General features: G+C 44.0%; 2 protein-coding genes and 1 pseudogene across 6 annotated transcripts in view; 2 read left to right on the top strand and 1 right to left on the bottom strand.

The window, feature by feature from the left end:
• CNN3 (calponin 3) lies at window positions 1-27,630 on the top strand. 2 transcript variants are annotated; one of them, XM_042997941.1, is made up of 7 exons: window positions 1-303; window positions 21,612-21,733; window positions 21,932-21,998; window positions 22,718-22,855; window positions 23,231-23,347; window positions 25,063-25,209; window positions 26,531-27,630. In XM_042997941.1, exons 1-7 carry the CDS (start codon window positions 247-249, stop codon window positions 26,870-26,872), a joined length of 990 nt encoding a protein of 329 aa, XP_042853875.1. In that variant the 5' UTR covers window positions 1-246; the 3' UTR covers window positions 26,873-27,630. The 2 variants fall into 2 exon arrangements, with proteins under 2 accessions (XP_042853875.1, XP_042853876.1); XM_042997942.1 differs by lacking the exon at window positions 1-303 and adding an exon at window positions 20,583-20,637.
• LOC102971448 lies at window positions 13,997-14,950 on the top strand (annotated as a pseudogene).
• SLC44A3 (solute carrier family 44 member 3) overlaps window positions 17,716-27,633 on the bottom strand; it is a 107,116-nt gene continuing 97,198 nt past the window's right edge. The window contains exon 16 of one of the 4 annotated variants that reach the window (XR_006221712.1): window positions 17,716-17,751. The gene's annotated coding sequence lies outside the window, so the exon portion shown is untranslated. Of the gene's footprint in view, window positions 17,752-21,724; window positions 21,816-23,414; window positions 23,877-25,395; window positions 26,259-27,633 lie in introns of those variants that run through there. The other 3 variants (XR_006221710.1, XR_006221711.1, XR_006221709.1) reach the window with 3 other exon arrangements.

The following is a 27,633-nucleotide window of genomic DNA, read 5'->3' as shown; positions in this document are numbered from 1 at the left end:
CAGGAGGCGGGGGCAGTTCGTGGGGGACTCGGGAGCGGAGCGGGAGGCTCTGCGGGACCCAGTCGGACCGAGCCGCTGAGGCACCGCCCGCGCTCCGCCGCCGCGTCTGGGCGTCTCCTGCGCCGCCCAGGGGAGCGAGCTCCGAGCATCTCGCGCTGCGGCCACTCCTCGGGGCCAGGAGCGGGGAAGACGAGTACTAGAAACCCCCAGACCCGAGCGCAGCCTCTTCCCGCATCCCGAACCACCATGACCCACTTCAACAAGGGCCCTTCCTACGGGCTCTCTGCCGAGGTCAAGAACAAGGTACGCCCGGGCTCTGGTGGGGCGGCCACGCCCAGGGCGAGGGGTGGGAGGCTAGATGCCGCCCGAGGGTCCCTGGGACTGCGGCGGCGCTGGGCCGCTCTTCTCCTCTGCGCGCGGTGGCTGTCCGGCTACGCGGGGAGGCGACGTCGGGGCGGCGCGAGAGTGGCCGCGCGTCTCGGTCCTGGCCCCGGGCTCGAAGCGCCGGTCTCCCAGGCGCGCTCTCCTGGCTTTGTTCAGCGCCGCGGGCCAGGACTGGCGGCGGGCGGTGGGTTCCCGGGCTCCTGGAATCCCGCAGCGCCGGCCTGCAGCTACCGGAGCCGGTCCGTGGCTGCAGGACGCGCCCCTCCGGGAAGGGGGCGCTCCTGCCTGGTCATTCGCCCTTAGGTGGGGCCCATCGGCGCGGCTGGGGACCCGGCAAGCAGCCCCCGCCGTCCGCCCGGGCCTGGGCTGCTGCCGGACCGTGCGTCTTCCCTCACCCCAACCCCCCGGCCGAATTCAGCCACAAGCCGAGTCAGGCGGTTACGTGGCCAAACTGGGCCCCCCATTGTTCCTTGCCTCTTCCCGGGGAGGGGGGCCGTTGAGCGGTCCACAGACCCCAGGGACCCCCGGACGCTTCACAGTTTCCGAATTGCGGTGCCTTGAGGCAAATTAACTGCTGCTGCTGCGGAAAACGGAGACAAAGCCTGAGTGCGCCGCTTTGGAAGCGAAATCTGCTGTAGAGTTGAGATTTTTTGTAAAACCGAAGTTTGTAGTACATTAGACTTCAACGGTATCAAGGATATTTTCGTGGGTTGCTTTTGTTTAGGGTATGTTTGCCGAGGCGGGTTGTAGTGTGGAGTGATTTGCGTTTGGAAACTCTCAGCTTTGCCATTGCCTAGCATTAGGAATGCATTGGGCTTATCTTTGGGACTTTTGGTCTGGGAAAGAGATGAGAGGCGTCCCCCCTCCCCAAATCCTCTCCTTCCTTCCTCCCTCCCTCCCTGCATTCCAAGCCCATGACATCAGGGGTTTCTGGGGGGAGAGAGCAGCCAATCGGCGCGGAACTGCGCACAGAACGCTCATTGTCTCCTTTCTGCTGTTCTGGCCAAAGCGCCACAAAGGAGGGCTGCTGTGGTTTAATTCCCATTAACCTCCCGGGAGCCGAAGCATGTCAGGATTGCCACCGCACCGTCCGACCGCTGGTAGAATACGCTGGCATTGTCAAAGCTGCAGCATCCCAGTGTTGAGGGTGCACGCGGTGTGGAGTGAATTATATGGAGGCAATGAAGCGCACCGTTGTCAAACCCCAAGGGAGAGTTATAGCTCTTCTCCCCCCCGTTACAGCCTGCGCATCCTGATTCAGTTAATAAATTCTGAACAGTCTTTGAGGCAAAGAGTTGATTTTAACCTACGAATCCAACATTGGAACGTTTCGGTTCTTTACTTTGTCTAGTGCCTTGCCCTTATTCGAAAATAGTTTCCTGAACATTTTTTTTAGAGGACAGAGAAATGGTTTGTGCCTGATTGTTCGGTTCTTTCCAGGGTTTACAAATGGAGCTTTAGGAATCCTTTCAGAGGAATCCGCAAGTCCAAACTGTTGGATGTGATACCCTGGCCTGGCGTGTACACATTAATTTTAATTCGCCCTTGTGATTCTTGGCTGGGGACGGTTGAACGGTTGAGTCTCTACCTTTTGCATTGTAAATGAGGTCCTGATAACTTTGGCAGTCCTTCAAGTGACTTATTTTTCTTGGATGTTCATATCCGTATTAATTTCTTTTTGCTGACTAATGAAGCAGCTTCTGCCCTTTTCCTCCTTTTTATTGAGCAGACTGAAGGAATTGCACACACTGGCTAGATCACTGTAATTGTACATTTTTAAAAACAGTAAAACCTCAGTTTTCAGAGCCTTTGGAAAGTTATAGCTTCGAGTTTCTATAACTGCGGGTTTATTCCTTTAAGCACAAAAGGCATATTTTAACTACCCCATTCATTTATATGGGCCCTTCATACAGTACCCTTTCATAGGAAGTCTTTTGATCTTAACAGCACAGCAGCCCCTCGAGGTGGGAGGGATTGCTGGGGCTATCCAACATCATTTATAGGTCAGGATGCCAAAGCTCAGAAAGGGTGTGATTTGCTCAAGATCACAGAAGAGAGTTGGAATATTCTAAGAATGTAAACTCTCCAAGTGATATCTTAGTGAAGTAGTTAGGGATATTCTACTACCAGTCACTGTTGTCTGCCCACCCTCCCCACTTTTGCTGTCCACCTGTCACTTCTTGACATTGTAATTACTCATCCAGTGCTGTTTTCATCTGCTCTGGGCTTGGAAATCAAATATCCATGTTTGGTAAGGCTTTTGTATGAGATACTGCATTTCAGCTGTGGACACAGTGCCAACAGAGGAGTGGGTATATGGAACATGAACTTTGACACTGCTTGGTTTGGACACTTTTTGATTTCTTCCTCTGTTTTCTTTATGTATTGCATAACTGATATGTTGCTTAAATGTAAGGTGTGTTTTTCCCCCCTCTTAAAACTTCATTTAACAAAGTGGAAAAAATATAAACGTCCTCAGGAAGCAGTGTGGAACAGACCTTGGATTCAAGCAGACATGGGTTCTAGTCCTCCCTCTGTCACTCTGCCTTGTATGATGTTGGGCAAGTTCATGGGTATATCTCTGTCCCAGTTTCCTAATCAGTAAAATGGGGGAAATAATAGTTACCACCCCTAAACACTACGGTGAGATGTGTCTGCTTGTAGTACGTACTGGGTGACTATGTTGTTGACTATGTTGTAGCTATTAGTTCTTAGTAATTGAAAATTAGTATCGATATTCTATTTCTTAGACTTGTCACTGACTCTGTAAGTATTCCATTTCTATTAAATAAGCCTTTGGTCTTTTTATATTCCAGCTGTGAAAGCAGTTCATCAATGAATTGAGGAAATCTTTGATCTTAAGTACTTTTAGTTAGTAAAAGTGCAGGGGAAAAATCTGTAAACTTAAGATATTTACTTGACAAGATGATAGATAATACATGGCAAAACATATCAGACTTACTTTTTTTTTTTTTTAATGGCAAAAGTTTGAAAACAGCCTAAAAAAGTAGAATCTTTCAACATGGACTGTGAACTGCATCTTTAAACAACAAAAGGGTCAATAACTTGCAATCTGCAAAGATCTTAATAGAATAGTAGGGTCAGGGATAATACAGATAACACGGAAGCTGGTGTAGATAATTCTGTGGGATATGGAAACACTCATAAAGTAGTAAGGTCCTGAAAAGAAAGAAACAGAAAGAAAGAAATAGAAAGGAAGAAAGAACGGAGTAAGGTTGAGCCAGACCCCCCCACTGCATTTTGGGGACCAAAATGAAAAGGAAAACAGTTTTGTGCCTTTTAAGCTGTGAGAAAACATGACGGGTCCTCAAGGAAAGCACAGCATTTCCTGACGCTTGGCTCTGAACAAGATGTTGGAGCCAGTAGACCTCCTTGTAAAGTTGAGGATGCAGGGAAGCATACCCTCCCTGGGCTCACGGCAAATGCTGTGGGGAGCTTATAGGTCCCAGGGAAGGTGGAGGAAATCAGTTGTGGAGGGAGTGGGTGGAGCTGAAATTACCTCCGTATCTTTGAGGGGTGTCGTCTCTCTGAAATATTAAGAAGAATGGGAACTGGAAAGAGCGTTCTCACAGTTTTCTCACCTGGAATGTATGGTTTGAGCAAAATAGCTTCTTGCGGAATCTTCTTGGTTGCAACAGTGGTAGCCCTCAACAGTTAAAAATCATGTTGGAAGACTTACTACTAAAATTGTAAATCACTGAAGAGTAAGTTAAACAATCATATAGTAACAAATAGGACCAAATGTCCCACGAGGCCTGGCAGCCAGCCTGCCTTTGAACAAGCAGTTGCTCTAAGAGTGTTCCTGATCACATTAACCCCAGGTGATTGTGGACTCCAGCCACAGATTGCACCCTAAGGTGGTCTGCCTGGTACAGCACCGGAATCATGGTAAAAATGTGGCTGGGTCTAGCTTTAGTTTGTTGTTGTTGTTCCACAACCAACGTGGGGATTGAACTCACAACCCTGAGATCAAGAGTCGCATGCTCTATTGACTGAGCCAGCCAGGCGTCCCCAGACATAGGCTTTTAATTCAAAGCTTTTCTTTACGGTCTCTTTCTACCAGCCATAGGGGTTCCAGTCTTATTCATTGATGAGCTACGTCAAGATCTGTATTTCAGAATACAACTTGGGATATAGTTGATGCTTAATAAGTATTTGTTGATTTAATGAACCTATCCATCAGGAGTAGATTTTACCATCTTTAAAAATTGGAAGTTAACCCTATTATTCTTCGCAATAGAATTCTGTAGTGCAGTGTGATAATTTGGAAGGACAAGGTGATTTTCACAGATTGCTTTTCTTCAGTTTGTTTTATTAATGTTACACTGGAAAACTTATTAGCAAGATAATTCCTGTGCTTTTGCTGAGGCTCTTTCTTAGACTCCCAGATTAGGGAGGAACGGTAGAAGGCCCCTCTGTAAGGCTCTGTGGGATACCTGCATCTCCCAAAGACCACCTGCAAAGTGGTCACTCAGCGGATCTGGCCTCCTGGGTGGGAGATGCCATTGTGGTTTACCTGCCCTCTTTTTTTCTCCCCCTCTCTTGACCAAAACAGTTTAAGAAAATACATTTGCTAAATTGAGAAGGGGTACCATGCTTTCTTCTCTAAAATGCTGAGACATATTTACTCTGGAATTTTAATGAAGATCATTATCAAGTTCACTGTGCTGTGACTCACAGCTTTTTACACTCTTTCCTTTGTGGAAATTGTACTATTTGTCTGTCTCTATCCACTCCTTTAGATTTCAGAAATAAGCCTGATGGGGTGCCTGGCTGGCTCAGTTGGTGGTAGAACATGTGACTGTTGACTGATCTCAGGGTTGTGAGTTGGAGCCCCATGTTGGGTGTAGAGTTTACGTTTAAAAAAAAAAAAAAGCTTGATGAGGAAGATGTCGCAAGTACTGCCATCAACCAGAGGTGCATCCTTCCCCCTGTACCGTTTCCCTTCCAGGTTCGGATCGTGGGGGTTAGTGAGTATTTTCACCTAAAAGTGTTTTATGAACCAATCATTATTATCTGTGACATTAAAAAAAGAAGAAAATGAAGCACAATTGGATGGCTTTGGTTTTTGTAGCCAATTATACCATTACACCCAGCAGAATGAGAAAATGCTTAACTTACTCTCTCAGTATGACTAGGTGGTGGGAGAGGGCTCGTCCTTAGAGTTTTTTGGCAAGTTTCATTTTATTCTAGGCATTAGCCTCCTACAGCATATATTCTGTGTGTGTTGGTTCTTCCTAACCCTAAATTCCTGGCCATACTGGGCTGTTAGCTGTTATTCACACATCCTTGTGCTCAGGTTTTTGTTAAGGATTTCTTGAGCCCAGAGTAGATCCTGGTTGTGGGGCCTGAAGCATATGCAGTGTGGGAGGGCGGAACATGTCAATCATTCCCAGAAATACAAAAATACCTGGCAGACTTTATAAAAACATACGACCGTGGGAATCCTTGTGAACTTGAAGATACCTGGTTCTTGTCAGTGAGAAAGTAGATTCTCGTGCCTAAGACCGTGGACTATGGAGACTGCGTTTGAATCTTGTTTCTGCCCCTGAATCTGCGACTCTGGGCAAGTAACCTGTGTTTCATCTGCAAAATAAGGATATGGAAATACCTGCCTTCATAGGGTTGTTGGGAGAAGTAAAATAGACAGCCCTTGTAAAGTGTTTAGAATCATGCCTGGAACTACAAGCACACATCATGTAAGTGTTAGCCATTGTTCCACGTTGCTGGCTGGTTCTCTGCTGGTTACGTTCAGTCCTGTGTTCTACTGAGCTTCTCTTGTTTTCTAGATATTGAGATTATCTCCAAGACTTGGACATTCATTCAGGAATCTGTTTGTATCTGAATGAGGCTTCTGGCAGATAGGGGACCACAATGCCAAACAATACCTCTGGATTTCACTTCTGTGTCTAGAATATGATCTGCCCCTAGAGTCCTTATCCAAGACTCCTTCCCCTGGTAGCCTGTGCTCCCTCTGTGAAATGCTGGGGTTCGAAGCCTGTTCTCATTGTGTCCACATTGCCCCCAGAGCCAGGTGCTTCTCGGAGAGCTTGAGGCTTTGCTTTCTGGCCATGTTATTATTTGGCTTTTTCTTCTTAAGAGATAGATTTCTGTTAAACAAGATAAGATGCCTCTTTCATTTCTTGCTTTCAGATAGGGCTCATATTCCTCCATAGTGCACTGATGAACATATTTACCTCTTTGTGTTTATTCATTTATTTTTAAGATTTTATTTATTTATTTATTTATTTATTTATTTTTTGATTTATTTTTTGATTTATTTTTGAGACAGAGAGAGACAGAGCATGAACAGGGGAGGGTCAGAGAGAGAGGGAGACACAGAATCCGAAACAGGCTCCAGGCTCCGAGCTGTCAGCATGGAGCCCGACGCGGGGCTCGAACTCACGGACTGTGAGATCATGACCTGAGCCGAAGTTGGATGCTTAACCCACTGAGCCACCCAGGCGCCCCAAGATTTTATTTTTTAAGTAATCTCTCCACCCAGCGTGGGCTTCAACTCACAACCTGGAGATTAAGAGTCACATGCTCCACCGCCTGAGCCTGCCCCTACCCCTTTGTGTTTAAATCTTGGTTGCACTGGAGGCCTTCTGTGTCAAATGGTCTTAGGAAGGCTTCGCATAGACCTGTGTGAAGGAAGTCCATGGGCCCAGAAGATGTAGTATTAGTTTTCCCCCATAAGGAAGGGAGGGAACTTCTTCAGCATCTTCCTTCTGCCAACAGGAAGCTTCAGGGTATGAGTGCCGTCAGTGGCCTGCAGTGGGCAGGCCAGGGGATTGGAGGCAGGAGTGCAGGGAAAAGAGATCTTTGGGCGTAGAAGGACTCTTTCGGGTGAGACGTAACCTAAGCATTTATGGCCATTTTCCTCTCCTCGCTGACACGTTTCCAGGGGATCCTGGCTGTGGAGTGGCTAGACAGGGCTGGCCAGGACTTCGTTGTTTCTCTCCCCTTCCCAAGTGTTTGGACATTGATCTTTCTTCATTATCCCCCGCCTCTCAGCCTGCTTCGTGCTACACAAGGCTCCACAAATGGGAGAGAGAGTGTGTGCTTCATGATCGCAGTTTTCCCTCCCTCCTTTTGTTTCACATGGGAGGAAATTGGAGAGAAAATAATCAATACCATGTGTAGTAAGTCTCTCATAATTCAAACATGTGATTCTACTTTGAATGCAAAAATAGCAACAGCAATCATAGTTCTCATCGAGTACAGAAATCATACTTAGGTTAAACGTCATATTGTGAGCTTGTCAGGGTCCTTGGCCTTCGCAGCTAAGCCGGAACTCTGGGGCCGTTCTCGAGAGTTCACGAGAGTTCACGTATGGCCGCATCCCTCCCCCTGAATGGGCCCATTCTCTGCTCTGAAGACTGGGAGGCATTTGTCTCTGCTTTTTCCTTACCTTTCTTGAGAGACCTGTATGTTGTAGAAATCCCTCAGCCCCACCTCATCTCGGCCACACATATACACAGGCATGTGCTTTGCCAGCCAGGCTTTCGTTTTGAATTTTCTTCCCCTCTGGGCTTGATTTTTAAATTTTCTTCTTTTCCTCTTTTCCATGACTGCTCTGTTGACACCCTTTCCTGCATTCCGTCTTACAGCACCTTCTAAAACATGCCTGTTGTAGGAGGTTCCTTTTTATAGGGGCCCGTGGAGGAGTTAAAGTGTTTCTGGTCTGAGACATCTCTGCCAAATATCTTCTTATGAACTTTTGAACCACGCTGGCAACGCCCTTTGAGACTGCTGATTCCCCATGGGCTGGTTTGAATCAACATTTTCTCGAACTCTGTAGCATGTTCATGGTGCATCAGTCTGATGCGGTGATGGTGGTAGAGGTTGCTTCTGGATGCCCTCTCCTCCTCTGGGAGTGGAAAGGACTTCATGTGAAGCCGCAGAGGCCCAGCCTGCTGCCTAACCCTCCTCTGGCTGGCTGGCAGCACAGCCCTCTGCCAAAGGCTCAGTGTGCAGCATAGACACTTCCTGTCGGGCTGTTTCAGGGGGGTGGGGGTGGGAGGACATTAGTGGAGGAAAAGACGTAGGCTTTGGGGCCAGACCTGAGCCCATGACTTTTGGACAAGTGATCTCTGTATGGACACAGTGCATCTACCTTGGGGCGCCATCTTCCTTGCCTATGAGAACCTCTTCTCTTTTTCTGTTCTGATTTTGTGACTGAAATATTTGTTGTGAAGAGTGCAGATAGTGAAGTAGTGAAAGTATCCTGTATCCCTTACCCCCCACCCAACCACTGGTGCAACTTTGAATATCATTCGACCATTTTAGAACTGAATTGTAGTCTTTTGTAGAGATTCTGGTTATTTATTCATTACCTCCCTTCTGGTGGATATTTCCTTAAAAAGTACTTGTGTAGAAAAGCGCATAACTGTTGACCTAATACATAAAAGTGTTATAGGTAGTACCAGATGACTCTCTAAAAAAAATTAGTTTATCCTTCCCACCAAAGGTAGGAAAGAGAAGGTGGTTCTCCTCTTGGTGGTAAACCAAAACGATATCAGAGCAGGCTTGTCAAAATTCAAGTCACTTGTTTTAGTTCATTATTACAAAGTCACGGGTCACTGACATCTGTTGACGCCTACTGTCTCAGTCACCCCACCACTCAGGTGTGAGTTGGCAGCAGAGTGAGGTGGGGGCCTCTCTTTTACAAATTATTTGATGATACGTAGTTTTTAAAATAGAAAGTCTAGGCAGCATCAAGATGATTTCTTATCCAAATGGCTATCAAATAGTGTCAAGTGATTGTTCCGGATGATGTTCTGAGTTTGAAGGAGGAAATCTTGATGGTATCTATACAGGAGTGGGCAGCAAAGCACACATAGAAGGGTAAGGTTTGACATTTATTGACTTCTTCATGATTAATGTGAATTAAATCCTTGATTCTTCCCAACAACTCTCCGATGTTAAGTGCTATTAATGATCTCTGGTCTACAGGTGAGGAGGTCCCAGCACAGTAGAGCTGGGATTTCAACCAGAGCATTTAGTTGCCAGAGCCCATGCTGTTAACTTTTAATCAGAAGCCAGAACTCAAGGAGAACTTGCATCTTTCAAGGTGAAGAGGAGAAGGCAGACCGGAGAGGGAAGCTCTAGGATGAAGTTCTTTAACAAGCGGCCACAGGGAGGGGGATTGGAGGGGCTTTCCGGAGTGCTGCAGAAACAGGCCACTGGAGTTGGCTACTGAGGGGTCACTGGTGACCTTCTGAGAGATGGTCTTCCATAGAGGAAATTTCCAGAGATGTTAGGAAGAAGTACTAAGTGAGGAAATGGAGAGGTTTGTCATGAAATGAAAGAGAAAACAGGACGGTGTTTGTAGCCGGCAGCAGGTTTAATCAAAGATTGGGACACCTGGGTGGCTTAGTCGGTAGAGCAGGAGACTGATCTCGAGGTTGTTAGTTTGAGCCCCTCATTGGATGGAGATAATACTTAACAAAAAAAAAAAAAAGTGATGAGTGCTTGTCGTGATGAGCATAGCATAACGTATAGAGAAATAGGATCACTGTGCTGTATACCTGAAACTACGTAACACTGTGTGTCAACTGCATTCAAAAAAGGGGGGAAAAGGCACTTTTTCAGACAACATAGGGGGTGGTGTGTGCCCACTGATGGACCAAATAAGGGGAAGGCCTTGGTGTGCACTTTGAGTGGGACCAAAGCAATAGAAGGAAGAAGGTTCACTGTGAAAAGCTGGGAAGGAGCAAGAAAGAGGACCGGGAAACAACTGAGGTGGGTGAGACCTCTCCTCCTCCTTACCACCGTTGTGTTCCCCTCCTCATGCGAAATCAGGGTGTTCCTTTGCTCCTGGCCTTGTTTTTCCGGAGCCACTGGGGTCTGATGGTGCAGGCAGCAGCAGTGGGAGGGGACCGGCCAGGCTGACGCCTGCCTGTGGAATATACTGTTGATTCAGCTGCCGCTCTCTGCTGAGTCCTGCTGAGGCCCCTTTGCAGCCTGTGTACTGCTCTCTGTCCTCATTCCCTGGGCCCTTCATCTGGAAGGGATGCAAAGTTGGGTTTATTTTGTTTTTGTGCCTGGATGTCTATAGCAAGCCTTTATTACATAGTCTCCAAGAGGCTTTTTTTTTTTTTTTTCTCCAAGATACTTTTGCACAGCACGCTGATGGGGGATCCAGAGCTTCCAGAGGAACTTATTTTCCCTTGTTCCCTGCTCTCAGATAGCATTAGGTTGGGTAAAATGTGCAGTTGGCTTTATTGTTGAGATGTGGAGGGCGCCGTGTGACCTCATCACAGGGTCTTCTTGGGCTTCAGGACTGGAAAAGGGAGCCATGTGGAAACGTATTTTTTTAAGGAACTCTGTCAGTCTTGTAACTTTTTCCTTCTTTGTTGCAGTGTATAAGAAGCCTGAGCCATAGTTTGCATCTGTCCCGTCTTTGGTGGCAGTTGTGTAGGACTTGGTGTCATGAAGGTGTTTGAACCTTATTTTTGACTTCATCTTTTTTCACACTCCCCATTAAAGCAAATCAAACCAAAAACCTTTTTACTTAGTGTCTCAACAAGTTGGGTATCCTATATCTTCATATGCTATTTCATGATGTAGGTCATACAATTTTTTAAAAAGAGGAAATGTGAAATCCCATCCTGCTTTTTTAATGGAAATTTCAGATCTAATTTTCACTGCGAAGAAAAAGGCCCTGGTATCTTGCACAGTTAATATATCCTTAAGACTCCTGTGAAACCTCACTAGCAGCATCTAGCCTGTGTCTAAAATGAGGTATTTCAACTCTGTTCTTCACCGGTTGTGTAAGGCCAGGCCTCTCAAAGGGACAGACTCCGCTGTGGTTAGAAAAGGCATTCAAGATCTGAGACCTAGAACTGGGCCCCCAGCAGGAGCTCCTGATGTACTGAGGGCTGACCAGAAGGCTGGGGTCTTGCTCCTCCTTGGCCTTCTTTCTGCCCATGGCCCAACAGTAGCTCAGAGTAAGGGGGCAGTGTGTGTTTGACTCACTTTTGGGGTGGACAGCTGGGAGCACTTCGATGAATGTGGTCAGCGATCTGGGAGCAGGGAGCATTTCCCAGGTTGGTAGAGATGAGTTCTGTGTAAATACAATGTACACTCAGGGCTTTGGAGGTGGATTTCATGCCTCCTCAGGTCACAAGGCCCGTCCTACTAAGCAGACTTGCTGTATAGTCGATGAGGAGTGAGTAAACGTTCTAAAGCTATGGAAGGAAGACTTCCTGCCTTGATGCCCCTTGTAATGAGAGAAACCAAGGACAACGTTTCAGTGCTGACCCTGTGGCTGACTCACAAGTTATTCAGGAGGCACCTAGGTGCCTACTGAGGACACCAGTACCTGAAGAGGTAGATGGCAGTAAAAATGGCAGATGGCTGCAAGTCTGATGAGCGATGAGTGAGGCAGACCCTCAAATATCCTAGAGGTGAGGTGAAGGAAGCAGAGTGTTCAAGAGCATCTCTGTTTTCATCTCTTTTACCTGAGGGGCTTCTGTGACAGTCCCCTTTCAGCAGGATTTCTACAGCAACATCAAATTCAAGACCCAGCCAGCCTCCTTCCGAAGCAAGAGAATGTTCTCCAGCAGGTTTTCTTGGGGGTCTCCTTCCCCCTGTGCTTCGCTCGCTGGCACTCACGTGCTCTCCATCCTTACATGCTGATTGTATGTCTCCTTAGAATTGCCACACACTTGTCTTGGGTCTGCCTGCAGTGTGGCATTCAGAACAGATTGACTTCCTCTTCTATAGGACTTTCATCTAATTATTCAGATGGTACCAGCCTGTTTCTTCTCCTGCCCCCAAAGTCCCTTCTAGGTTATATATAGCCATTCCTGGCGAACAGTCTCTCATTATAGGCTGTGTATGATTTTTCTGATCTTGTCCCCATTCAGTTTGCCCCTTCTAGAAACTGTTGCCCATTTGTCAGTGTCCCCTTCTAGGCTGCAGCACTCAGAATTCATCACGGTAATGCCACAGATATGGTTTAACCTACCAAAGTCCAGTGGGATTATTAACTAACTCCTTTGTTTGACTACAAAGCACTGAGTCATTCTGTTTTGATCACTGTAATAAGGTAGTTGAGTCACCTCCATGTCAAAGGATTCCAATCCTTGCTTGGCAAGTTGGTTTTCCCTCTTTATAAAGTAAGGGCGATGATAATTGCATAAGGTTTTCTAGTTTACATGCTCCTCTCACACCTGTTTTATTTAAGTAATCCTTTCCTTGGCTACCTCATAGAGCTGTTGTTATCAAGCAAATAACACAGGCAATAGTATTTTATAAAGAATTGTATACCTGTGCACACCGAGAGAGTGTTAGCTTTTTTTAGACAGAGTTGTTTAGCTTATTGAGTATGCATGACGAGTTAGTTCTAGAACTTTGGTGCAGGATTTTACATATACCTGGAATAATTTATTAAGCTAGGATGTTCTGAATCTGAACTGTGTTTCTTTTGAGCTATTCCTAATTTAATTTTCTATCCGTTTGATAAGTATGTCCAATAGTTTCCAGATTGCCAATTGTTAATTTGTTACCAAGACAGAAGAGAACAGATCTAAATCTAAGCCTCAAGGTACATATCACTGGAAGCCCCTCCTTCCTTGACGTAGATCAGCACAGCGGGCATGGTTGTTGCTTCTGACCAGGCCCTACTTCTAGAGTTACTAAACTGGACCTAAGGAGTGCCATGGACATAGGGACTTTTATGAGAAAGTAAAACAAATATGTCCCTAGTGGTCCATCTAAGATTACTAGATTGGTAGATCAAGGAGATGTGGCGCCTGTAAAAACCAGCAGTATTCAAATGCAGATGTCTTTCCGAAACAAGATAGATCTTTAAATCTGTGGCATTTCTCTAGTTGGGTACTACTACCAATGGATGAAAAATCATTTGTTGAATACCTACTTTGCGCTAGGCATGGGCTCTAGGGGTACAAGATGACTAAAGCCTGTCTTGTCCCCAAGGAGAGTACAGGCATGTTAGATGTGTCTTGCATAGGTATGGTGGCTCCTGGTAATGGATGACTTTCTCTACCCACCTCTGCCCAGGTACCTGCACACTCTCTCCAGGAGTCCACTCTAGCATGACAGCCAGGCTCTTCAGCCTATAGTAGAGAGGTCCTTGCCTTTTGGGTGGGGGTCAGGAAGCAGCGGGCCCTCATGCAGGTTCCTGTTCTTTTGTTTGCCAGGGCATCTCACATCAGTGAGCTGTTTAATCCATGCATCTTTGCTCATCGTTCTTTCTGAGTCTGGATTCTTCTGGGAATCCAGCCTCTGTGCTCACTCCCACCTTGTTTAGATTGAAATTTCAAAGTCCAACTTTTAACTATGTATATTCTAAATTGTATATTCTAAACTGAAGGTCTTTTTCTAGTTAGAGAAGGCAAAGTTGACATTCTGTTTTTTCTGCATTTTCTTATTTATTAGTTATGCGGTTTGCTTTATGCATTGGACTAACTCCTCTTAGGACATTTTAAAAACTTTGTCAGTTTCATAGTATTGGTACATTGAGCCATAATATGTTTGCATTTATCTGACTATACGTATTCGGAGAGAAAAAATTGTGCTGGTGCCGTATGCTGACATGTTGATCTGAAGGTCCAGCTGTACCTCTGAGAAAAGGGCCCAACTTTACAATGCATTTAGGCTCTTCCTGGGCCAGCGCTCTCACCAAGGAGAAGGCCATGTTCAGTTTGAGCATGAAGATCATGAGGCCCAATGACAAGAAGCTGGACAACTTCATGTCCGGCATATACCAGGCTCTCCTCAAGCTGGGGATGAACTCGGACCTCAAAGCCCAGCTAAAGGAGCTGAATATAACAGCAGCCAAGGAAATTGGAGTTGGTGGTGGTCCAAAAGCTATTATCATCTTTATTCCGTTCCTCAACTGAAATCTTTCCAGAAAATCCAAGTCCGGCTCGTCTGTGAATTGGAGAGAAAGTTCAGTGGGAAGCATATTGTCTTTATTGCTCAGAGGAGAATTCTGCCTTGGCCAACTCAAAAAAGCCATACAGAAAATAAGCAAAAGTGTCCCAGGAGCTGCACTTTGACAGGCGTGCACAACGCGATCCTGGAGGACTTGGTTTTCCCAAGCAAAATTGTGGGCAAGAGAATCCACGTGAAACTGGATGGCAGCCAGGTTATAAAGGTTCATTTGGCTAAAGCACAGCAGAACAATGGGGAGCACAGGGTTGAAACTTTCTCTGGCATCTATCGGAAGCTCACTGGCAAGGATGTTCACTTTGAGTTCCCAGAGTTTCTGTCGTAAACAAATATGATTTAAAAAAATGCTGTTAGGTGTCCCTCTTGTTTACCCGAGGCAGATCTGGTTTTCCATAGCCCTGGAATATACTCATTTGCCATCAGATCTTTAGCACAGTTCAGACCGTGGAAGGAGTCTCAGATTCTATAGTGACCTTGAGGAAGGCATGCAATCTACCTTGACCTTCTTATCCCAAACGTAAAAGTGATTTTTTTCTCTAGAATTCCCACCTCTATCACCCTTAAGATATAAATCTGTTTTAGGGCGCCTGGATGGCTCGGTCAGTTGAGCAGCCAACTTCAGCTCAGGTCATGGTCTCGCAGTTTGTGAGTTCAAGCCCCGCACCAGGCTCTGTGCTGACAGCTCAGAGCCTGGAGCCAGTTTCGGATTTTGTGTCTCCCTCTCTCTCTGCCCCTCCCCTACTTATGCTCTGTCTGTCTCTCTCAAAAATAAACATTAAAAAAATTTTTTTTAAAGATATAAATCTGTTTTTCAAAAAGTAGTTACTTTATCCTTTTCATCAGCAATAATCTGAAAAAGAACGAGAATTGGGGATGCAAAGACATGCAGGAGTGGGCATGCTGATGAGTGGCAAAGGGCAGTATCCCAGATGAGTCCCAGTGGAACTTTTTGAATCATAGACAATAAAGCGAACAGTTTGTAGTGGGGTTCGGTTAATAGTTTGTAATTTCTGTGCTCAAGCCGATAAAAAGGGAGAGCATTAACTCTGATGTGTCAGGCATTGAGATGGGCCCTTCTTTACCTGTGGAGCAGGCTTCATTCTCACAATGGTCCTGGGAGGAAGATGACCTCCCTCACCAGGGTTAAGTTATTTACTTAGGTCGCACTAGAATTGGGAACACAGTTTTAGGAAGTTTTAAAAGTTTGATTTCAAGACATGTGATCTTTAGCTTGTTGTATCCACAATGTGAATACTTTAAAAATTTGCCAAGGGTGGGGAAGGTTAAGGTAGGTAAAAAAAATGTTAAAGCCTCTTCATTGTCTTCATGAGGTATCAAGAATGGCAGATGCTAGGGGTGCCTGTGGCTCATTGGATTAAGCATTAGACTGTTAGCTCAGCTCAGGTCTTGATCTCAGGGTCATGAGCTCAAGCCCCGTGTTGGGGTCTGCACTGGGCATGAAGGATATCTAGATATCTAGATATCTAGATAGATAGATAGATAGATAGATAGATAGATAAAAAGAAAGAAATATATTTTTATATAGCAGGTGATAAAGAAGGGATAAAGAAATACGTCATGGTATTTCAGGTGGAAATCTATTTGGTAGTCCCAGGGGGTTCTGTTCTTTATTTTAAGGTTTTATTTTTAAGTAACCTCTACACACGACATGGAGCTCGAAACCACAACTCCGAGATTAAGAGTCATATGCTTCAGGCATATGCCAGCCAGGCATCTTTTCTTTATTTTAAATATCCCCCTTTCTGATTACAATTTTTTTGGAAGGGTGTTAACACTGTATTTAATAGGTATTTGTCTCTTTCCACTAGAATGTAAGCTTTTCAGGTGGAGACTTTGCCTTTGAACCTAACTGGTATGTAGTAGCCACTTGAATAATGGACGGAAGGAAGGAGTAATGGAGAAGGACATTGGAGGAAGAATCCATGAGGCACAGGAACTCTTGAAACAGAGGGACGCTGCATTGAATTAGAGGGTTTGGGGTAATGCTGGGTTACCTTGGTGGTGTGAGACACGGAGCCTAGTGATCTGGAATTGCCCGCCTCCAGGTTTTACCAAGCACTGTGAGAAGAATATATTGTGAGGAGTGCATGGGAAAGACACATCTTCATTCTTTCGAAGATTCTAGAACATCCCTGGGTGTAAGCGGGGCCATCTGACAGTTCTTGTTATATATATAATCACTGCCCCTCACACGGGTGCACCCCCAGCTTTTTACTAAACTGCACTTTGGCTGAATGCTCCCTGCTTACACTGAGAAGCACCATAAAACAGTGCACTTTGGGGTCACTTGTTGAGATGGTTTTGAAGCTCTGTTTGAAGCTCGTTGCTCCGAATCCCCTTTTAGGGATTTTGTCGGGGGACTTCTCAGACCTCCTTGGGTGGGAGGGCTTGGCTATTGGCAATGAGCAGGCTTTCGTCTGATCTAGTGTCTCCCTTTACTGTTGAGGCGTCGGCCCTTGGGGCTTGTGCTTGTGAAGGGAGATGTACTGTTATTTTATACTTGATTTGCCCAAATGTATGTGTGCACGTGGCAGAAGTGGCAGACAGACAGGTGCTCACCTCTGGGAAGGGAGGAGGATTTGGCAGGGGGAGGGGAGGGAGGTGAATAGAAACCTGTGCATTTTTACTGTCTCCATGCTCCTCAACTTTTTTCCATCACTGCTTCCCCAAAGAAAGTTTTTAGATGTTTTTCCTAATTACCTCTTGACTCCCACCAGATTTAGTACAAAGGGATAGAGTTTGTTGGGGAGGGTCACAGATTACCATAAGGTCTACGGTTGTTTTCACTCCCACCACAAGAACCCACTGTCGTCCCTTTGTGGGGCCGTGTTACCCCATTGAAAATGCACACTCTGCATGCTTCTGTACTGTTTATTTATTATTATTCTTTTTTTAAACAAGTGTTATTTTAGAGATCCAGAAGAAAGGTCATACAGCTAGAAAGGATTGAGCTGCCCTTAAACCAGAGGGTGACTCCACACTGGTTGCTGTTAGCTCTGAGGAGCAAGCCCAGGGAAGGGCAGAAGGCTGAAGCCACCTGGGCCTGAGCGGCAGCCCCAGCACAAGAGGAAGCGGGGGCGGGCAACCGAAGATACCAGGGGCGTGGCAGCAGGACTGGCAGAGCTCTGACTGGCCAGGAGGATGACTGGCAGGAGGTTTCTCTTCACCTCCAGTCCAGATGCCCCAGAGGCTTTTCTGTCTTCATTTTCTTCAACTTTGATTGTGTTTGGCAAGGGGGATGTTGGTGAGCTTTAGTTAGGATCCTGCAGCGGGGGTTCTCCAGTGATGGTACCAAAGTTGTCCGGACGTGCACCTCCCCGGGAGAGGGGTCGGGAGGCAGGGCTCTGGGAAACGCTGCTGTGCACTTGAGGGACCCAGGCAGAAGGTCTGTGAAAGTGGCTTGGGAAGATCAAATCAAATAAATCTTGTAGAAGAGTAAATAAAATGATGTTTATAAATAACTCAGGAGAGTGATTTTTTTTTTAATTTTTTTTTCAACGTTTTTTATTTATTTTTGGGACAGAGAGAGACAGAGCATGAACGGGGGAGGGGCAGAGAGAGAGGGAGACACAGAATCGGAAACAGGCTCCAGGCTCCGAGCCATCAGCCCAGAGCCCTACGTGGGGCTCGAACTCACGGACCGCGAGATCGTGACCTGGCTGAAGTCCGACGCTTAACCGATTGCGCCACCCAGGCGCCCCAGGAGAGTGATTTTTTTAAATTATTATTTTATTTTTATTATTTCAGAGAGAGGGGAGAGGGGCAGAGAGAGAGAGAGAGAGAATATCAATCTCCAGCAGGCTCCACACTCAGCGTGAAGCCCAACACGAGACTCAATCCCATGACCCTGGGATCATGACCTGAGCCAGAATCAAGAGGCGCTCAACCGACTGAGCTCCCCAGGCCCCCCAGAAGAGTCATTTTTAAACAAATCAGAGTGACATTTCCATGATGTATTAATGAAGTGAGATTAAGTAATCTTTTAAGCTAGTTTTCTTGTCAGCATTTTCTGCCTGATGTTCAGAAATTAAAGCTTTTTTAGATAGAAATAGTGAATAAGTGTTATTGGCCAGACCTTACTTTTTATTTTTAATTGTTCTCAGTCCCTTGATTTTACAAGTTGTGTATATAAAACAGTTAAAAAAATATCCTCTGTAATTAAAGAATATAACCATATTTGCTTGGGTTGTGTTCTGATACACTTTTAAAGGAAGCACTTCCGATTTCTGTGTCCTGTGGAACAGTGCTGCAGGCCGGGAGCTAAAAGAAAATTTGAAATAGATTTTTTTTTTCCCTGGATGATTTCATAGGAATTTTTTTTTTTTTCTTTTTAAACTCACAAGTACATATTCTGAAATTTTGAATTCTATTTAGCTGGGCTGTCTGCAGAAAGCTCACTTATTTAAAAAAGTGGTATTTGAGTAGAAAAATCCTTGCTGCTCCTTTACTTAAAGTAAAATCCTAGGCCAGGAGCAACAGTTACAGGATGGGGACGCATTCCTACTTTTCATCTTTAGATTAGCACTTGGGGTCTTGAGCTTTGCCTGGATGTGCTTATGAATTTTTTTCGTGCATGCGCTATTACATTAAGTCTGGAGACGGAGTCGGCCGTCCAGAGCTCCAGCTTGCAACTAGTCAGTGGTGGAGTCAGGGTTTGAACCCTGACTAATTCCAGCTAATTCCAGTCCTTGATTTTTCTCTCCTCACTCCCTTGATGAGAACAGTCCACAGGGAAGATGAATTTCTCTCTGGCTTTTCTGCTAGGATATTTCAAGTTAGATCTGTAATCACTTTGTGGTTTGGGGCATGGCGTTGAATCTGTCAGACACATTTGCATAAAGGAAACATAAATATGCTTTTATGGGTTTTTTTGTTGTTGAATAAAAATTTGACTCATTGAGGCTCATCCCCCTCTCCAAAACACCCCCAGCCCCTCCAGCGTTACTTACATTTTTACGTTTGGAAAAATTAAGAGAACGAATTTCCTTCTAATTTTTGCTGGTTGGCCAAACTGTGTAGACAGTTTAGAATGGAAAGAGACCTAGTGCGCTCATTGGATTCAGCCTTCTTTTTGTGTAGACAGGAAATGGATCAGAAGCTAGATGGATTGACTATGAACTAGGGCCCATAGCAAGATGCGTGGAGCCAGCTCAGAGCCCTGACCGCACCCCTCCCACCCTAGCCTACCATGTTTGTCTTTAGATTCATTGAAATGCAACTCCTAGTTGAGAGTTTTGCTTTTGAAAAAAAATTCAACTGGGAGATTGTTTTCCACAGCTAACACTTACGGAGTGCTGGTTTTTCCTTTTCTTCTTTGTTGGTCCCTTTCCAGCCATACCACACACACCTCACCCCGCCCACATTTCTAGCTTTTTTTCCTAGTCACCTAGAACCAAAATCTAGTGTGAAAATCTTAAATTTTTTTCTATCAAATTATTTATTGCATTTTCTAAAGGTGCCATTTATCTAAATAGATATGTCCCCTATGTTGGGGGAGATACATTCATTATGTAAGAATACGTATCTGAGGTGTAATAGGAGTAATGCCTCCTTCCTGCTCACCAGAGGTGAATGTGTCCCGTTGGCAACACCTTCCATCATCACTGCCTCCTTCTTTCCTGTTCCCACATCCAGTAACCCACACTGGCAGGAAATCCAAATAAATGTGGCGTTTTTTTGGGGGGGGGGGGTTGGAAGTACCAGAGGGCAGGCAGTTAACACACATTGTGTACTAGCTTTATATTGTGCCTGACCTGTCTTTTATAAACTAACCTCCAGGCCAAAATTTGATCCAGGACACCTTGCACAGCATTAGTTATTTTAACATGAAAATGTAAACTCATTGAATTTGCATTTAGAATTCTGGCTAAGTAAATCTACAGCTCAAATAAATCCTCCATTAGCCTATGGGAGGTATAGAGCCACTTCTCTAACTTGGGAGGAAAATGCAGATCAAGGACTGCTTCTCTCTAAATGATACAGTAATGAGTGGAATCCAATGATTCTGCCCTCCGCAGTGAAGACGGTGAATCAGAAACCCTGCCCGGCCGCTTGATGGTGAGGGTTCGGGAGAGGGTTCCCTGTGGAACTAGAACTTGAGGGCCCTCTCCACAACAAAAATGTCCTCAGACTATTTATTTCAGTAATGAAACCTAATCATGTTTTATGGAAGCAAATGTTTCTGTGTTCATTTCCGTTTCCATAGATGCTGCAACAGTCAGTTACAAGCTCATCATCTCTCCATCCCCCTGGGCATGATCTGCGTGTTGCTGGCATTTCACCTGTGTGAGAAGAAAAATGACACATAATCTCTTCTTTCCAGCTGTGTTCTTCTTAATTGGTTGACCGACCTCTCTAATATTCCTAGGACAAGGAATAGCTTGAGAACTGGTTTTTAATAATATTTTGTGTAAATTTTATTTTTTTTTAAATTGAGGTTTCTGGTCTTATTATGAAGAGATCTTTGAAAATCTGTGTGTAGTAGGTTTTAGCGTGTATAATAGTATAGGATCTATGTTTGTAAATTGCCTTTATCATAGAATTCTGTTAAGTAAGGAATTTTTCTTTTAGTTGTATTAAATGTTTGGAAGTCAGGTAGTGTGCTAGGTACACTAAGGGTCTAGAAGTGACTGCTGTGAGTTTATAGGCTATAGACTACATAAACAGAGCTTCTTAGTGTAAGTTGTACTTACAGTACAACGGTCAGTACCAAGGAGTGCGTGCATGTGTGTGCACATGCACACGGTGTGCATTTGGCTGAATAGAGGCGTAGAAACACCAGAACCCTGCGAGCAGCAAAACTATTGGCCGAGATGCGTTGGCAGGTTAAGACACTGTGTAAAATAGGTGCAGGTGTCAGAATCCTGCCATTCTCTTTTTTGGGAATGTGGTGTTTAATGACTTAATCTTTGAAATTTAATATGACGACTGCCATACTGTAATATGCTATAAACTCTTGTCACTTCCTGTGTGTCATGAGTGGAAATCTGTCTTGTTTTGATCCATAGTTTCTCCTTCTCAATCCCAGCTTCTCTCCCTGTACTGTTCAAATTTTCTCCAAGAACTGCCTTAACCAAAGTTTTTTATTAGTTACTGAAGCTATAATAGTTGGTTAGGTTTGCCAGTGAATTCCAATGAGTGTAATTTACTGCATGTCACGGTTGTGGTCTTAATGGATAAGAAAAGTAGAGCAAGCTGAAGTCAGCAGTTTTTGATGCTTTAATGAAAATTCTTCCAAAGTTGGTTAACTTGTATTTCAGATCGCTTCCAAGTATGATCATCAGGCAGAAGAAGATCTCCGAAACTGGATAGAAGAGGTGACAGGCATGAGCATTGGCACCAACTTTCAGCTGGGCTTAAAAGATGGCATAATCCTCTGCGAGTAAGTTTTGGCCATTTCTGTTCTTCTGGTCCTTTCCACAAGGCTTCTGTGCTGTCCTCCTTCCCAATCCAGGGTGTCAAGCCTTAACATTTCAGAAATGTTTTTAATGCTTTCTTACTGATGTTAAAGGAGCCAACTTTACATTCCAGTCCTTGTTTTTGTATGAACAATAAATGTCACCTGTACTTTACTTTTCAGACTCATAAACAAGCTACAGCCGGGCTCAGTGAAGAAGGTTAACGAGTCCTCGTTAAACTGGCCTCAGGTAAACAGCTGAACCTGCAACCTCTGGTTATTCTTTATGCAGCAAAGATTTGATTAAAGTAGACATTTTAGCAGAAATTAATGCACATGGCTATATTTTATTTTTTACTCTGCTTCCATAATTACTTAGAATTAGTTCTGTGATTAGATCCTTAGCTTAGAAGTTGTATTTAGTCTGTCAACTCTTGGAGAGGATTTGACACAGCTTATACAGAGAAATACAATCTAGACCATAATGATAAACGAGGGAAAAAGCAAGGAATTTAACAACTAATGGTTGATTGTAGAACACCATATTAGGCAGTCTTAGTTCACAAATGGGTGTGGTTACATAAAATTGGATATTTTGACTATATATTTCGAGATAATAAATTATTAAGGTGAGTAATCCTGTACCTTTTGACAGAATTTTAGCCCTGGATAGCTCAGACAGAATCACAGAATTCTTAAAACTATCTAAGGAAGATCTTGCCTTCAAAGAACTGAAAAAAAAATGACTACGTAAAAATAAAAAGACCATTATGTGACCTACTGTAAAATACTCTTTATTTACTCTTTCCGTTTCCAGACAGAGCTGTGCTTGGTATGTATCTGGTCAAGACTCCTTGCCAAGTAACTTTCTGCCTGGCATCTTACAGTAGTCACGAAGGCTTATAATGTTTAGATAATGTGAATGTCAGTGTTGAGCTCCCAAAGTTATATGGCTCTTTTCCTTTATAGTTGGAGAATATTGGCAACTTTATTAAGGCTATTCAAGCTTATGGCATGAAGCCACATGACATATTTGAAGCAAACGATCTTTTTGAGAATGGAAACATGACCCAGGTTCAGACTACACTGGTGGCTCTGGCAGGTCTGGTACGTATATGTCTTCAATGGCTGCTTTTAAAAGCCCCACCATGTTGGTGATGAATTATGTCTTTTCTTTCCCATGGGAGTTCTGGCTAGGCGCGGAGCAGCCTCTGTCTCCTCCATAATTATTAGCTTTATGGAAAGGCTGCTGACATCAGCTGCCTCATATAAGAGAGCTTAATCAGAACACTTAACATTTCAGAGCCACAGGTATTACTGACTGGCCTTAAATATGTTTTTCAACCCCTCAGTTTGAGTATTACCTAGTGAAGCCTTCATCTACGGACAGTATCGTTTCTTTGTTGTTCCTTCTGTGAAAAACTATTGGCAGAATCTCCACTTCAGCGTTCCTTTTTAGTTAGTGTGCAAATTTCTGTCTAGGCTAAAACAAAAGGATTCCATACAACCATTGACATCGGAGTTAAGTATGCAGAAAAACAAACAAGACGTTTTGACGAAGGAAAATTAAAAGCTGGCCAGAGTGTAATTGGTTTGCAGGTAAGCAACGTGTTACTGCTTGATTCGGTATTGTCAGTTCTCACCATGTAAAGTGTGTCTCTCATAAGTAAGGAATGGATGAGATCCATGCTAATGTAGGTTTTGGGGATGGATATGTGGTTTATATAATTTATGTCCCTTTAAAGCCCCTGAGACGTTGATGATGGTTTCAGAAGAAACCTCAGGCATGCCATCAGACTTGACAATTGTTTCTCTAGGAAATGACTTTTCCTCCCTAATTACATTGTCTTTATTTTTTTAAGAAAACGTGTTTTATAAATTCCTAAATGATACTGACCAAATGAGGCAATTTTATAAAACCTCAATGCCGAAGTCATTTATTTGCACAATACAGCAGCCAAGCACTACTGGAAGTACTTAGTGCAGGTATTTTTTTCCCCTTCACATCGTTCCCCTGGAGAATGTCACGAAACCACCACTGAGAAGTGTGTCCTCGCGGCCACTGCATCATGTGAGGTGGATTTATTTTTGTACACTACAAAATCGTATCTGGTAAGAAACTGGAAACCTGAAATTCCAAACAGTAGTCAGTTGGTTAAATTATAACCGCACAGAAGGAACCAGAGTAAGGTAAAAATGATACACAAGAATTCAAAGATGAAGGAAAACAAATCAGGTTACAAAATACAATGGTCAGTGCGATCACGATTTTACTTTAAAGATGCACATGCCTATTTTTGAATGTATATTTATTTACATGCATGTGTATTGATAAATATATACACAGGTAGAGAAGATAAAGCCTAGAAGGACACACACACAAAGGTTTACAGCTAATATCTGGGTGGTAGGATTGTAATGATTTTTTTTCCCTCCCTTCCTTTTTAAGGAAAAAGACCCATCAGAAATGTGTCCCCAGCTAATAGAACTGGGTATATCAGTTGGCCTTAAAGCCATATTCTCAGTGGAGAAAAGAATTCTTGTTCCTCTGAATTTGGTTGAGTTCACATTCCTCACTCTTTCTCTCTGGTGACATGAGAGTTGGGGGAATAAAATGTGGTCCTTTTCCCATGAAGATGCTGGTGATCTCAATGAGACTTGAAAGAAGCCCTTGTTGAGCTGCCAGAGAAGACACCTGGCATTTGCTGTCACTTTTTATACAAACCCCTGGAGTAGAAAAGCATGCTGCCTAGTCAGAGTGCCTCTGTCCCTTTAAGTGGCTGATGCGGTACCTCTTAATTTGGTTATCTGTGCTGTATAGACAGTAGGAAGAAGAGGAGCAGGGGTAATTATTCATAATTCTGCCCTCTAAAACCTTGTTTGAAATTTTTCTTTTTAAAGTGAGCACCTGGAGGGGGGCGCCTGGGTGGCTCAGTCGGTTAAGCGTCTGACTTCAGCTCAGGTCACGATCTCACGGTCCGTGAGTTCAAGCCCCGCGTCGGGCTCTGGGCTGATGGCTCAGAGCCTGGAGCCTGCTTCGGATTCTGTGTCTCCCTCTCTCTCTGACCCTCCCCCGTTCATGCTCCATCTCTCTCTGTGTCAAAAAAAATAAATTAAAAAAACGTTAAAAAAATTAAAATAATAAAGTGAGCACCTTGAAAGTTGTGAAAGCATGGAGATTTTGTATCTAGCTAGCCTCAGCACAAAAAGGGACTTGTCAATCGTGCCCCTCTGTCTTTTTAGTAGAACACAAAGTTTTGCTTGTCGTATATGGTGGTGACCTGTGGTAATCATTGCTAATTTTAACTTCAAAGATGGGAACCAACAAGTGCGCCAGCCAGGCAGGTATGACGGCCTATGGGACCAGGAGGCATCTTTATGATCCCAAAATGCAAACTGACAAACCTTTTGACCAGACCACAATTAGTCTGCAGATGGGTACCAACAAAGGAGCCAGCCAGGTAAGCAGTGCCTTTTTATACTTGGAGCAAAGAGTAGGGAAGGATCATTTAAATTAGCACTTACTCTTTTTTTAATGTTTAATTTTTAGAGAGGGAGCAAGAGGGGGGGACATAGGGCTCTGTGCTGACAGCAGGAAGCCTGATGTGGGGCTTGAACTCAGGAACAGTGAGATCCTGACCCAAGCTGAAGTTGGATGCTTAACCGAGCCACCCAGGCATCCCACACTTAACTTACTAAGTTCAAAGGACGTGTTTTTTGTATGGTATATTTAAAGTATATTCCTTCAGGAAAGTTGGTTTTGCTGAGAAAGCAAAAGAATCAGAGGACCTTTCTGTAGGAACACAAGTATGGTGTGTTGGCAGTCAGAACAGCTGGTCTTTCCGTCTAACCAGAAGAAAAGAGATACGTTTATTATAGCAAGTTTATTTCTTGCTCCAGATCCAAGTAAATTGCTCCTTCTAATGCCTCTGAAACTTGGTAGGTAAAATGATCTGGTGTTCTAAGGAGGAGTTAGGTGGGGCTGTAGCATGGTGAGAATGCCAGCATTCTAACACCATGCAAGATGGAAGTATTTCCTTGTTAAAAATAGATCAGCCCCTCATAGGGAGGTTCCCATAACCACTGGAGAGCAGTCAGGGCTCACATCCAACAGGAGTGGGGGATAGGGTTTGAAAAAGCTTTCTCCTTGTGACCTAAAGTTGAGATGTCCTGCCACATGTGGCATTGTCTCGTATAGGTGTCATTCAAGTTTGCTTTTTTACCAGTTAAACCTGGAACTGTCTGCTTGGCATAAATGGAGAAATGAATTACTGTACTTGTGGCTGGCTCTTTGAGACTTCAGGCCTTAAGGACTGCCCGGCATAAGTTCTGCTGAATGTGTGATGAGCTTCTGAAATGGATGGCCTGGAGAGTGTATGTGGTCATAATAGGTACTCACATGTAACTCTCCAGGGTGCCCACATTACGCTGTGCTTTTTACATTGCTTATGTTGAGTCCTCTCCTAAATCCAAAGTAGGTGGTATTTTCTCCATTTTGCATATGAGAAACCTAAAACCAAAAGTATTAGCTTGTTTAGAGGCCACCTAGCAGTTTTATAGCAGAGCAAGGGTTTGAAGGAAGGGCTGACCTGGTTTGAAAGCCAGTGAGTATTGGTACTTGAGAAAGATTCAGCATCAGGACTATTTGGTAAGCTAGCTTTACCCCTGAAATGAAGTTATTATTACATTAGCGTTCACAATGTGAATTTCATAACTTAGAAAATGTTCAGCAGAATAGATTTTAGCTGCTGTTTTAACTTTTATACTATGTTCTAATACCAGGCGGGGATGTTAGCACCAGGTACCAGAAGAGACATCTACGATCAGAAGCTAACATTACAACCGGTGGACAACTCGACGATTTCTCTACAGATGGGAACCAACAAAGTTGCTTCCCAGAAAGGAATGAGTGTGTATGGGCTTGGGCGGCAAGTATATGATCCGAAATACTGTGCCGCTCCCACAGAACCTGTCATTCACAATGGAAGCCAAGGAACGGGAACAAATGGGTCTGAAATTAGTGATAGTGATTATCAGGCAGAATACCCAGATGAATATCATGGAGAGTACCAAGATGACTACCCCAGAGATTACCAATATGGCGACCAAGGCATTGATTATTAGATTTACACAGAGGAGCTCAGTATTTAGCCCGTTTTTATTCAGTGAGAACCAAGCTAGCCTTGAGTAATTTTTATCTTGTCTTCCTAAAACACTATTATGCTTATTGTACCTAAAAGAAATATTGCCTTACGTACATTCCCTTTTCCTTTTTCTGCCTCTTCCCTAAATAGTTCCCTTTTAGTGCTGTAACAGTTAAATCCTACAGCAGAAGCAATAACTCACATATGAAGTAAAAAGGAATACTGTGAAAGGGGAGTACTCTTGTACAGCCAATTCTCTTATTAAAGACCTATGCATTTTTACAATCTACTTAATAGACTGGGATTTTCAAACAATAGGAAGCTTTTTTTTTTTACAGTTATCTGGTTTCTATGTGGAAGACTAAAGTCATGCTTAGAGCTAAATGTGGTCTTTGCCAACTAAATTTAAGATGCAGCATTTTAGAAATTTACATATCAATGTCTACAGTATTGTTTGCTAACTTTTAAATAAAGTCCTGATCCGTGTGCATTTGTGATTATATGTGTACTCATTCTCTTACCTAAACCGACAAGATCTTTTCAGAGTGGTGTTTCTAAAGGAGCGTGTACGAAATCGGCCTGCAGACAGTTAGGTCTGGGTGGTGTGTGTGCTCTTCCTGTTTGTGCCAATGTATCAATGTAGAGTTGCTGTTTCCTTCAACTGTATTTATTGCTGCATTTCTCAGCATAAACTTATCCCGTTGTATTTTTTATAAATAAATATTTTTTTTGAACATTCAT

The sequence above is a fragment of the Panthera tigris genome, chromosome C1, assembly GCF_018350195.1.
Source record: "Panthera tigris isolate Pti1 chromosome C1, P.tigris_Pti1_mat1.1, whole genome shotgun sequence".
Lineage (NCBI taxonomy): Eukaryota > Metazoa > Chordata > Mammalia > Carnivora > Felidae > Panthera > Panthera tigris.
The sequence above is the reverse complement of the archived record's forward strand: the minus strand, read 5'-3'. Positions and strand labels throughout refer to the sequence as shown.